General features: G+C 33.9%; 1 protein-coding gene across 3 annotated transcripts in view; it reads right to left on the bottom strand.

Annotated features, from left to right (window-relative positions):
- Positions 1–564: 564 nt before the first annotated feature.
- LOC131078112 (uncharacterized) overlaps positions 565–13,213 on the bottom strand; it is a 154,597-nt gene continuing 141,948 nt past the window's right edge. For all 3 annotated transcript variants that reach the window (XM_058015784.2, XM_058015782.2, XM_058015783.2), the window contains one exon: positions 565–920. In XM_058015784.2, the coding sequence (XP_057871767.2) occupies positions 870–920 (51 nt within the window). In that variant the 3' untranslated portion in view covers positions 565–869. The remainder of the gene's footprint in view (positions 921–13,213) is intronic.

Raw genomic sequence — 13,213 nt, 5'->3', positions numbered from 1 at the left:
GCTGATACCCTATAAATTATAGGTCAACATTATAAGCAAAGGATCTGTATTTCTGCTTCAGATCATAACAATATTGAAAGATGATTCACGATTGTAATTTTCCTGATTGAATTTTGATTTCCGTGAAGAGATATCTAATAAAGCTAATTATCACTTTGAGTGAGAAAGTATCAAAATTTTAACAATGTACTAGGTTCCAACATTCAACACGTATGTTGAACACAGCTTTATTAAAAGAAAAACTTAGCAAGATTTAGTAATAAGTCAAGTTTGCAGAATTTTGATTTCCGTGAAGAGATATCTAATAAAGCTAATTATCACTTTGAGTGAGAAAGTATCAAAATTTTAACAATGTACTAGGTTCCAACATTCAACATGTATGTTGAACACAGCTTTATTAAAATAAAAACTTAGCAAGATTTAGTAATAAGTCAAGTTTGCAGAATCTCCACAAGCAAATGAAAATAAGGAAAGAAACAAGTACACCAAAATCAGTAAATTGTGATCATAAGGAACATAGTTATGCTTTAAACAGCAATCAACAATTTTCTCAGTATTGCAAAATCAGAATAAAATTTCTCTTTTCAATAACTCTACAGCTCCCAGCAGTTAAAACATTGGAAAGGCACATTCCGAATTTGGAAAATGTTAAATAAACAGACATTTGAAAAACCTGTAAAACGTACGCTAGAAAACCAAAGTTTTCCTTTATTTTTCAAAAGCCAAGCTTTTACTCCAATCAAGTAACATAAAGAAATATTGTGTTGATTCTGATACACAAATACAACTGTACACGACTGTTGCTTGCCTAGTGATACAATTTTAAAATTATGCATATGGTAAATTTCCAACCATGACTTGTAGGAAAACTATTTTGGCAAAAAGATGAACTTCTTTTTTCCCTTTCTCTTCTCCAGCGCCTGCAATAAATGGAAACAAAGTTTCACTGTAAAATATTACACTGTAGTATGCCCAACAAGGATACACAATTGATCCATTATTGACTATGCTCCTTGCTAGTTCATGTAATGCCAAGCAATCAGCTAGAATTAAGCATATGCAAAATTGTTCCCTTGATATCAATTCTGAGAATACATAGAGTTTGTCATCCATTTCAATATTCAAATCGCTTGAGGTTGTCATTCATTTCTTATCCAAATATTTCATTCTTTGTCAATAACAAATAATCAAGTTTGGAAGATTCTTTTCAAAGGGTAAAGCAAACCGGAGAAGGACAAGAGTAATTATATAGACCATTTTTACCAACGTGTGCACTACTAAATAGCCCATCCACTTTCTAGTTATAGGAAAAATTCACTTCTGAACGTTGATAGAATTACTTCATCGACCTACAAAGATTTCACCTTTTTTTTAGAAATTCCAAATTCATCCTACTGGAGAGACCTCCTAAAAGAAGCAGCAGATTCGAAGGGATGCATTTATAAGTTATAACTAAGTTGCTGGCTTGGGCACAGTTTGCCGGTATGGTGATTGCTCCCCCCCCCCCCCCCACAAAGGGTTTGCCATTTTATATATATGCTAACATATGCTAAAAAATTGGCAAACATATGCTAACATAATCACATTATGTTCCAATCTTGGTTTGGACAGGAAATTTCAAGTGGTTCAAATTGATTTTTTTGATTTTTATTTTTTTTCAATACTTGAGACTTGAGCTACTAATATATTAGCTTTAAAGTAGGAAAGTTGTTTTGAATGAGATACTAACATAATTTATTTTGCTTTAATTAGCACGTCTTAATTTTATCTTTCCACACCTCAACTGCTTCATTTATTCTTCTTGTCCTTACAGAATATCTTGAATTAAATTTGTCTTCTTCCATTTGGTAGACAGCCAATCCTCACCCCACTTCTGCAAGGATGGCAGACATGCCAGAAAAAGAAAGTAAATATAATGAACTTTCTCTTATCATATATAATTGACCGGCAAGGCATGGGGCACATATTAAGCAATGCCTGGCCATGGACAACATCTTTGCACTGCTAGGTGGTTAAATATTTGCTTTCTATGAGGAGTCCCTAATGCCTGGGCAGTTAAATGAATTTTCAATAGACTAGGCTATGGAAGAATTTTCTGTGCACCTGCCTCAAATTCTAGTGAGATCCTGACAAATAAGGAATGCGTATCATCCAAGGAAATCATGAAACTGGCAAACCTTCCATTCATGCAAGCCTCGCCCAGCCTGTTTGTGAATTCTCCCAAGTCCAACCTGGGTTCTCTATCCCAGGCATACCCACGAGGCTCCCATGACAACAGGGCTGTACCCTGTGCAAATCTAGGCCCCATCCTGCCCCATCCCATTGGGATGGCAGGGCTGTGCCTACGCAAAACCAGGCCCCATCCCATCCTGCTCCTGAACCAGTTCCATCTGGTGTGGCAGTGGGTGGCAAAATATGAACCTGGTAACTTCTCACATTAATATAACTTTCAACTAGTATTTGGCAGAGGTTTAATCAAACCCCAATTTTTTGAGCTAGGCCAAACATGTGCAGACCAAATGTGGAAACTGATTTTTAATTTTTAATTATAAAATGAGAGGAAATAACAAGCATTAAACATAGAAACCCATTCACACTGACCCTACCCTTATGAGTTATTATGTTATTTTGGAAACAGAATAACAGAAACAAATAACAAGGGCAAAAATTTAATTCAACAATGTCAGTCCAAAAATACACACTCAATTTATTACTTGTGTTGATGTTATTGTAGCAGAAGGAGATATCGCTGTCTTACATATGCGATTCTTCTTGTTTACTAAATTGCTTGTTCATATCTCTACGTATAATTTTTGTTGGTTGTTTGCATTCATTTGTTAATGGAAAATTAACGGTTGACTATCGGGTTAACTTCGCACCCTTTACCTTTGACCCTTCCAATAAGAGTCATGTCCATTCATCATGTTGCTTATTCGATATATAGTTTCCTTGATCGGGATTTTTGGTCTATAGTTGTCGAAGGATATTCTGCATATAACCGTGTAATACCCGATAGATAGTTGCTGTGTATATGTATGTGATGTCCGTGAAAATATAGCTGTGCATATTCCACATCATCTTCAGGAGTTATTTGCTGTTATCTCTATGAACAATCTGCTGTGTGAATTTGTGTGAAGCCTGAGATATATACTGTATGGTTCATAGAGAGTAATCGCTGTGTACATACATGTGATGTGTGTGAATTATATTTTCTTCTTATTCGTCCAGTAAACATAAATAATCAAATTTATTTATTGAAGGAAACTAGCGTCTAAGGAATTAATCGATATCTTCAAGATATTGACATATATTGTTTCAGATTAATTCAAATCAAGAAAATTAATCATGTACTTCTGACCATATAATTCTGATCCAAAATTTAATATGCCATTAAGATGTTACATTACATTTGATTTCCTTACTTCTAGTGATATTTAATTTTTTTGGAGCCTTTCATAAACATTACTATCATTAAATTTTCAAAATGTCTTAAATTTCCAAGCATATTGAGTTTTTTTAAACCAGGTAACTGTGACTTATAATGCATCCAGCTTACAGTTCAAAATATCCAACTGCAGTAAGGCTGACTCAACCAATAATCAGGTGATTTTTAATTAGATAAAGAAGTTTCCTAGTTGCTCTTGTATAACCACATGAGAAACTAATATATACAAGGATACAGTAATTTAGCATAATAATGATTCACATGTCAAAGATGTCATAAATCTTCAAAGTTCGCTCTTCATGAAACTTAGCCCCAACAATCAGCTCAATTTCTGCTGCTGCTGAACGTTAATTTTGACACATACCAAAGCCAATTTCTTCATTAACAATAGCAAATGCCATCTATATTTGCAAATTACAGAGAATCGCATTTCATTCACTTGCGAAGATTCCTTTCAAATAAAAGCACCTCCATGATTATTTTCACTACATATTGAATTAACCTTATTGTCTCAAATTTCATATTCACTTTCAAAACAATAGAAACTCTTGGTGAACACAAACTCTTGATAGTTGCTTCTCTCAATAAGGGCACTTCAAATACTAAAACAAATGGAGAATATTCCTCTAAATTTTGCAAGGTGACATCCTGATTTGAACATGCAAAACTCTTTTGCTTGAGTAGACTTTTCAACAAATTTTTAGTGTATTACTCCTCCCATGTTTTCATGCATAATCTTTATTTTTTTCAAAATGGAGTCAAATATATTACATTTAAGGTGTAAAGTGTACAAAAGACCAAAACCAGGGTCTAGCCTTACAGTTTGGAAGAGCACCATGAACAAAGACAAGACAGCATAGGCAATAGAATATGATGTCACAGATGTAAAACTATAACAGTTGGGATGTAAATACATTTAGATCAGCTATACACAAGTAGTACATGAGACTGTACAAAGAATAGTTATGCTAATAAACTAGTTACCGGGTTCTGCAGAGGGACCCCCAGATCCCGGTCCAGTTCGTCCTGGGTCCTGGTCTGGGTCCGGTTTCCTGTGGGTTCGGACAGGGTGTGGCCCTGCAACCTGGGAAGAACCCAGGAAGAATTTAGCCGCTTTTCAAGGAACCCAGGCAGAAAATGACCGGAATGTTAATTTTTTTTTACATTTTTAAAGTGTTTTTTCTTGCCAAAAAGGCTACTGTATTTCTTGTTTAGCATTCAATTGAAAGATGTTCCAAGTAACTAGCTTTCGAATTCCATAATTGGTGAGCCATTAAAAAATAGCTAGAGCAGTTTATGATTCAGATTTGCATTAGAACAGATTTGGAAGCCCTCTAGGTGATTTTAAATCGGATTTTTAGTGGGATTTACCCACTACATGATCTAGCGGCAGTGGAGATTTGAGAGGACTTGAAACTATGATTGGAAACTGCTGGTAAAATCATGCACAAAGAAGTATGGGACATTAAAGTGGATGAGGCTAAAGAGATATTCAAAAAATTAAAGGCAGATGTTGTGATTTCCCATCAAATGGGAAAAATGGATTTAGTTGAAAATGTGTCAATGGCCATAACACAAAAATTGAGTGTTCAATGGCCCAAACGAACCCAGAACATCATAAGTCAAGTTTGACTACTAATATGGTGGTGCATTGTGCTATGTTATTTGATTCTTAGCATAGTGGTGTATTTTGAACTTAACTACTGCATTATGTATGTATATATTTTTTATTTTTATATGTTTTTGTAATAACGAACCCAAAATCCAAAAAAAGAAAAAAAATTGACTGAACCCGCAAACCCAAACCCAAGCCCGAACAGGGACCGGCAACTTAGTTAATAAATTGAAGTCGATAAACCAAATGGTTTTCCACAAAGGAACACAGAATAACTCTTTTTAATCAGACAGCTATGGGGGCTCTATGGGGGCATCTTTTGGGACAACCTCTCCTTTTAGTTTTTCTCTTTGTTAGTCCTTTCAGCCACTACCTGGTTGGAGTTGCCCTAGCTTGGGCCAGGCCATATAGGTAAGTTGTGACCTCCAGCTCCTCCAATGTTCTCTTCCACTGCCTCATACCATGAAAGGTAATAGTGTCAGTTTCTATATCCCCATAAACCATAATTGGAAAACTTGCAAAGTATTTGACAAGTTGTCAAGCATTCATGGGTTTTCTTGCTAGCTGAATTTTTATAGTTTAGAATCACGACTTGGGAATGCAGATTACTTGAAGAATTTCAAGCTGAACTCACATGAAAACTCGGTGAGCCCACCCCTAAAATTCACCATACATAGTTTGTACGCACAAACATCTTCAGTTGCATCTCACACTGCAAAAAATGCCTTTTTTTCTCCTGTTTATGCCCTAGACACCCACTATAGTGTCCCCCTTTTGACATTAATACAACATGGGGTCTACTCCTCTAATCTGTACTATTGAGTGGCTGGCAACATAGGAATTGTCCATAGAGAGGAGTAAGCTATGTAATAGAATAAGGCGGTTAAGTTGGAGTGGGCATTCCTCACTAGAACTACCAGTTATCTGGGTCAGATTTAGTTATCTCCAACCTGTCAATTAACTGATCGGGATTGCCTATGATTGAGGAATGGAAGAAAGAAAGCATGAAATCTATGAAGCATTGGGGTGAAAGATAAGGCACTTATCAGATTAAAAAACATATATATACATATTCTCGTGAGTGTGACATCCGTGTACAGCAGCTCATGGTGTTTGGAGACAGAAAACTTCAAATGTGACAATTCCACTATCTTTGATGCAGAAATCCTCCAGGAGCAGATCAAGCTTTCTGAGTGTCATTACAATCATTTTATCAGATTTGGTGGCTAGTAATTTATACTTTGCATGTGTGTTATTTGAAGAAAATATATAAAATACAAATAAAACTAAAAATAATAAAATAAATAAATAATTAAAAATAATTGTTGCTGCACTATTTCTGAGTTTATTATTTGTCAATTTACTTGAAATTCTTATAGTGGTGTCAAAGTCGAGACCTGGCCAGCCTCAGTGAGGTATATTCTTTCTACTTGTTAGTGAGTGATTGAGAAATACTGCTGTTTCATATTCCAGTATATTTCTGAGTTTAGTGTTTGTACATTTACTTGAAATTCTTATAGTGGTGTCAAAGTCGAGACCTGGCCAACCTCAGTAAGGTATATTCTTTCTTATTACTTGATAGTGAGTGATTGAGAAATACTGTTGTTTCATCTTCCATTTTCTCTTTGATGACAGTTACCACAACTTGTTATCACATACATTATTCTTCATGAGTCTTCACAGGTTTTTGGAGTGGGAGTTTTGGGGCAAAGTGTTGGTTGTCGATTTTGGACAATCCTTCAAAACTCATCTTCACATCTCTCTCTCTCTCTCTCTCTCTCTGGTGTTGATTGTATATTTGTGATGGATGTAGTCCTTGGGGTGTACAAGTTTGTTTCCATGTTTTCTTTCTTTTGGCGAGAGTTTTTTGTTTTCCTGTAGTTTACTCTCCTTTACTCTCAGAGATCTTTTGTACATGGGTAACCCCACAAGGCCTTCTTTCTAGGACCTTTCTTTGCATGTTTGCATTTGTTTGCTCCTCCTTAAGTTGCACTTGGGGTGAGTGTTGAAGTAATGTAATGTCCGTTTTTGGCAGCTATGTAAAATTAAATAATTAATTTACTATATTGTTTTAAATTATTTAAGGCAATTAATATTTAACAGAGTAGCCGGAAACTCCTTTGTCCCTCCCTGGGCACACGTATCCCCGAATCCGTTCCCGTATCCAAGATGGATACATATCCGATACAGCCTAGATAAACGTCATATACTGTACCCACGCATGCCCCAAAAACCTTGATTTCCAACCATGCTAGATACTATGTGATTCAATTTTTAAAAAATTTGAAGTAAATCTTCTTAAATTTAATTTCAAAGAACTTCATGCATTTAAAATAAAATGGTATAAACAAAACCTACACCAAATGAGAAAGACAAATGAAATGTTTTTCTATTTCAGTGACCCATTTTTTGGGTAATCTTCCAATGCAACTCTACTATTTTGCATATTGTAAAATGTTAAATCAGCTTATCATTATTTATGTAGCAATTATGTGTCTATATCAGTGAAGCATTAATCGTTTCGGGAATTAATCGGCAAACCAAAAGTATAAGATTTTTTGAAAAAATCAGGAAAAAATCGGATTATTAAAATATTATTAAAAATTTAAAATATTCAAAAATTCAAAAAATAATTTTCGGATTCGGATTCGCGCATTCGGCAAAAAAAAAATCTTGGGTACGGGTATGGGTTCGTCCATACACACACACACACACACACACAAATATATATATATATATATATATACAATGTGACTTTCCATACATAAATGATAAATCCATAATTGCCAATGCCAATAAATATTCATATATCGCAAATGTAATCAGTAAACTAATGACTAAAGTCTAATATCATATTCATAATTTGCAAAATTGAAAATAGACAATATTCAAGTTTCAAGTCTTTTTTAAAAATGCATAAAAGGGCGAATTAGAGTTTTATTATAAAAAAACTATTTTAAAAGTCTTTTTTTATTGTTTTTAATTGTTTTTTGACCCGTGGGCCCCGTTTTTTGTAACCCACGGGCCTGGATTCACGCAGATCCTCCTGAGTTCACCCGGAAACTCCTGGGTTCGACCTGGGTTCCACCCAGGTTCTTCCCAGATGGTCGGGTTCCCTGTGGGTCCTGCGACAGGGAACCCGGCCACCTGGGAAGGACCCGAGAGGAACCAAGGGAGAACCCAGGGAGAACCAAGACCGGACAAGAACCAGAACCCGGACCCAAGCCAAAAGGGGAAGAACCAGTATCTTAGGTTATAATCAATTTAAAATATTAGTAAATTTAATATTTAACTCACAAAATTAAATGCGTTAATATTAAACTAAAATAATATTATATTTCTTAAATCTAATTAATATTTGAATTTTCTAAATTTTATCGTTTAATAATTTAAAAAATAAATTAAATATTTTAAAATATTAGACTCTAATTGACTAAAAAAAATGTTGTTAAAACATATATAAAAAAAATAAAAGAATAAAGTAAAATTAATATTAAATTTCAGTATTGTAAATGTTAAAATTTAATGTAAATAAAAAAATTATAAACTTCCTATAAAAAATTTAAAAGATTTTTTAAATTTAAATAATGTTTGAATAGTTAAATTTTATAAAGTAATACTTTAAAAATTAAATATTGTAAAATCTTTTTAAAAAAATTAAATGTTTAAAATATTAAATTTTAAAAATTTTAATTTATTAAAAATTAATATTTTCAAAATTTTCATAAAAAAATAAAACAACACAATAAATATTATTCAATATCAATATTATAAATGTTAAATTTTTAATAAAAAATTAATATAAATAAAATTAAATGATAAACTCTATTATTAAAAGTTAAAATGCATGTATTACATTTTTTATCAAAGAATAACCAAAAAAAATGTAAATATTAAAAACAACAGATAAAAACCCTAGCTCTTCATTTTCGAAAGAAAGGACGAGACTACCGACTACTATATTGTGCAACTGCAGACAACAAAAACGGATTGTCCAAGAGCTACTACCGAAGTCTGAAAACGCCAAATTTCAGAGCCAAATAACTTGTTACCATCAATTTAAATGCATTTTTTCGCAATTTTATAACTAATTTAAATGCGTATAGATTTTTAAAATGTGGTCAAAATCGCAGGTCAATGTTTTATGGTGTCTGCTCTACAAAACGCCACCTTATATTTTTTCTGCTGTTATTTAGGGTTTATTTCTGTCAATTTCACAGGAAACGAAAATCGCGTTTTTTTTCAGGTTTTAATTGTGATGTACAACGCGATTTTCACCAATTTAATCCCTAAAAAATCGTTGACCCAAGTCAACGATTTTAACCCCGATTATTTGGGGAAAAACTCTGCCCCACCCACGATTTTTTCCTAATCCCGATTAATTCCAGACTTATGCTTCTTTGGTCTATATTGATTTTGAAGTAATGAAAATCTGCTCGAATAACTTAGAAAATTGTGTTAAATGTGTATGTGTTTTTTATGAATGACGTATACAACGGTATCCATATTGGGGATCTTAAAAATGGTCGTATATGTATCCAATACAGTATCCATATTTGTATATGTATCCGTATCCATGGAACTTTGATATTTAATTAATAATTATTTGAAATAAAATGATTTTTGGTTAAAATTAAAATATAAATAAAATCACTTTATGGCTAAAATGTTAAATTGTTTTGTCTAGAAGTTGCCTAAAGTGGTTGTGTTGTGACGTTTTCACACATCACTCCATTGCAAATGGGGACCCCCACTTTTTGCTTGGTAGCGGAGTTGTCTTAGCTTAGTCGTTTAGCTTGGCAGTAGTTTCTTTAGTTATTAGCCTTTTACTAGTGAGAGATGCAGTGCCTTTGATTGTTAGGAAGTGATCAAGTCAGGCAGTCTAGCAGCAATCAGGTCTTCCTCCAAACTAGTTTGAGGTCTTCTCAGCTCTAGGTGCTCAAGTGATAGACAAAGGTCAAGGTGATCATTGGGTGATGCTTCACAGTGCAACCTTCACGTGGAGCCAAGGTATGAGTCTCAAGTGTAATGAGAAGTCAAGCGAGCAAGTGGATATCTTCAGGATAGGATGAGGAAGCAAGAATTGATCAAACCTTAGTGATGATGAAAGGAAGAAAACACCAAGCCAGCCCTATGAGCCAGTCACTCTACACTTGGTGAAATCAGTGCTTGATGAGGAACAACCAAGGTCTTGATGGTGATATTGAATGGAGGTGGCAATGAGTGAGTTATCCCTTGAATCCCTCAGAGTTTGCAAGCAAAAGCAATGAAATGATCAAATTAAGCCAGCATTGAAGCGGTCAACTCAGAGGGGAAAAACTTCCAGTTCACCTTGAAATCCATGGCCTTCCACTTCCACTTCATGCCCAAATCCACAGCCATGCTTGACAACTTCCACTTCGTGCCCAAATCCACGGCCATGACTGATTTCCCCTTAACTTGGCAATGAACTCATTTCACTTTGAAAGTGAAGAATATCATGATACTTCATAAAACAAATGGCTAAGGTTGATGAAGGAATGATTGATTTTCCAACCATGCTGGATACTATGTGATTTGACTTTTTTAAAATTTGACATAAATCTTACTAAATTTAATTTAAAAAAAACTTCATTCATGCATATTCAAAAATAAAATTTGGTATATAAACAAAACCTACACCAAATGAGAAAGACAAATGAAACATTTTTTCTATTTCAGTGACCCAATTTTGGGTTATCTTCCAATGCACCTCTACTATTTTTGCATATTATAAATTGTTAAATCAACTTATAATTATTTATGTAGCAATTATGAGTCTATATTGCTTTTTAAATTTTAAGTAATGAAAACCTCCTCTAATAACTAAGAAAATTGTGTTAAATATGTGTATGTGTTTTATATGAATGTCAGCTGTATCCATATTGTGGGTCTTAAAAAATGGCAGTATCTGTATCTGCATCCGATACCGTATCCGTAGTTGTATCCCTTTCTGTGTCCATGCAACTTTGAGGCAAACTCAAACTAGGACACCACTTGGAAGATTCCCTACGGAAATGAAGGTGAGGGACAAGTGCTTCATGAAGAATCCACAATTTAGCATAAAACACGACCCCACTGAAATAGTTTTTTCCATTTCACAGGAGAATATTGCCATGAAGTATCAATTGGGAATCATCAATATGTTGTTTGTTGCTAACAGGTGTCAGTATACCTAGATCCATTGGTGCAAATCTTGTGATGTCCCAACTCTGATAATAGAATTTAATAATAAATAATAATAATAAAATTAAAATACAAACGAATAAAAAGAAAATTAACTTAAAATATAAAAGAAAATAACTAAATATAATTAAAGTTTAAATTAAATTAATAAATAGTCAAAAGGCATGAAATGATAAGTTGTGACTCCCAAATATGAGGTATAAAAGGGAAAAGAGAGCTCATTCGAAGGGGGGAGAATTTGGAAAATGAAAGTGTGGATCTGATTTAAGTAAGTGCAGATCTGATTGTGAAAGGTTGTGTCCCTTTCCAAGGACAGAAATAATGAAGAGTTGCACTCTTTCAAAGGGTGCTAATGGTGAAAGGGTGTGTCTCTTGCCAAAGGGCATACATGATAAAGAGGTGTGACCTCTCCCTCACATTGAAAGATATAAAGGAAAGGAATCAAAAGCATCTATGGAGAATCGAGATCACCATTGATCAGATCAGATCAGAACTGTTATTAAGTTGCAGGCACAAAAAGACCTGAAGAAATAGGAATCGAAGGCTTTAGATTGGATTTTATAAGATATTAAATATTCAGCAGTTCATCTGATTACCACAGTTTGCTAATTTATTATATGTAGAATTAATTCCTTCATATGTTCTAAATATACCCAATCATCGTAAGATAAGGAAGAAGAACATTGAAGAAAGCAGATTGAACTCACAGCAAGTAAGGAGCTCTCTGTCATATCCATGTTTAATACATTAAGACATTCTGGTGCGTGATCTTGTGCACCATATTTCTACAGCATTCTTTGCATACTAATGTCTGATAACAGTCCACTGTTATCTACATTTACACAGCATACTTTAGAGTCGTTTATGGCTATATATTCTGGAAGAAGTGATGAAATATGATGCTTTGCACAAATATATATGACTTGATTGAGGGAGAACAGCAATTAGGACACCCTATAAAGTAGGGTTAAGGGAGAACGGCTGTTGAGGACACCCTATTGAGTCATCCCTCCTAACTCACTTTGTTTGGGATACTTTTACTTATGACCCATGTTTCTTTATATTTATATTTATCTAGCTTTCCTTTACCTTATTAATCATAGTTAGCTCTCTTTGATTTATGAATGATAGTTAGTCTTCTTGTTTTACATAGTTAGCCAGCCTTCATTTTATCATGATCAGATCATTCTTTACTTAGTAATTAATTAATCACTTATATGGTATAATTGGTAGACTAATTACTAACTTGTTGCAGGGTTTTACTATTAAGAGTTAAAGCTACTCCCTCTTGTAACCCTCCTTTAATAACTAAGAATTATAATCTAGGGTTAAAAGGGTAATTTATAAAAAGGGACATTACAGATCTTCGGTCCTAGGAAGGAATCCATAATTCTGTAAATGAGGGTTTTTAGCTTGAAAAGTCATATCATAAACAGTTTGAAAACAGTTTTACATACATGATATCTCATAAACTGAAGTAGTCCATCCTTCTGGATTTCAAATGTGTTTCATGAAACAACCTACGGAAGCCTCATAGATCTCTGAACTTGTTGGACACCATGACTATCCCTAGACCCATATCTACATGTGAATATGGCAGATCTGAAAATACTGTAGAGGAAGGTGGATTGGTGGTAAGCATGTAGAAATATCAAATGATATACCTTCCTTTCGGTTAGAAACTCAGTCACACATCCCTTTTTAAGTTGTCTATTCATAAAATTTAAATTCACCTGAGCCCTGCTGCAAATTCATGCAAAGACAAAATCATGAATTCTTGAATCTTAAACATTTAAAAGCTCAAAACCTATTAACCGATGAGGGTAACACAATTTTTCTTACAAAAGAATGGATAATGGAATATTTGGGTTCAAAGATTGATAACATCCCAAAATGCAATGAAAGCGTCCTTTCATATTTTACTATTTTTATGTTTAACATTTTGTCGA

This window comes from Cryptomeria japonica, chromosome 3 (genome assembly GCF_030272615.1).
Source record: "Cryptomeria japonica chromosome 3, Sugi_1.0, whole genome shotgun sequence".
Taxonomy (NCBI): domain Eukaryota; kingdom Viridiplantae; phylum Streptophyta; class Pinopsida; order Cupressales; family Cupressaceae; genus Cryptomeria; species Cryptomeria japonica.
This window is presented reverse-complemented; position numbering and strand designations above follow the sequence as displayed.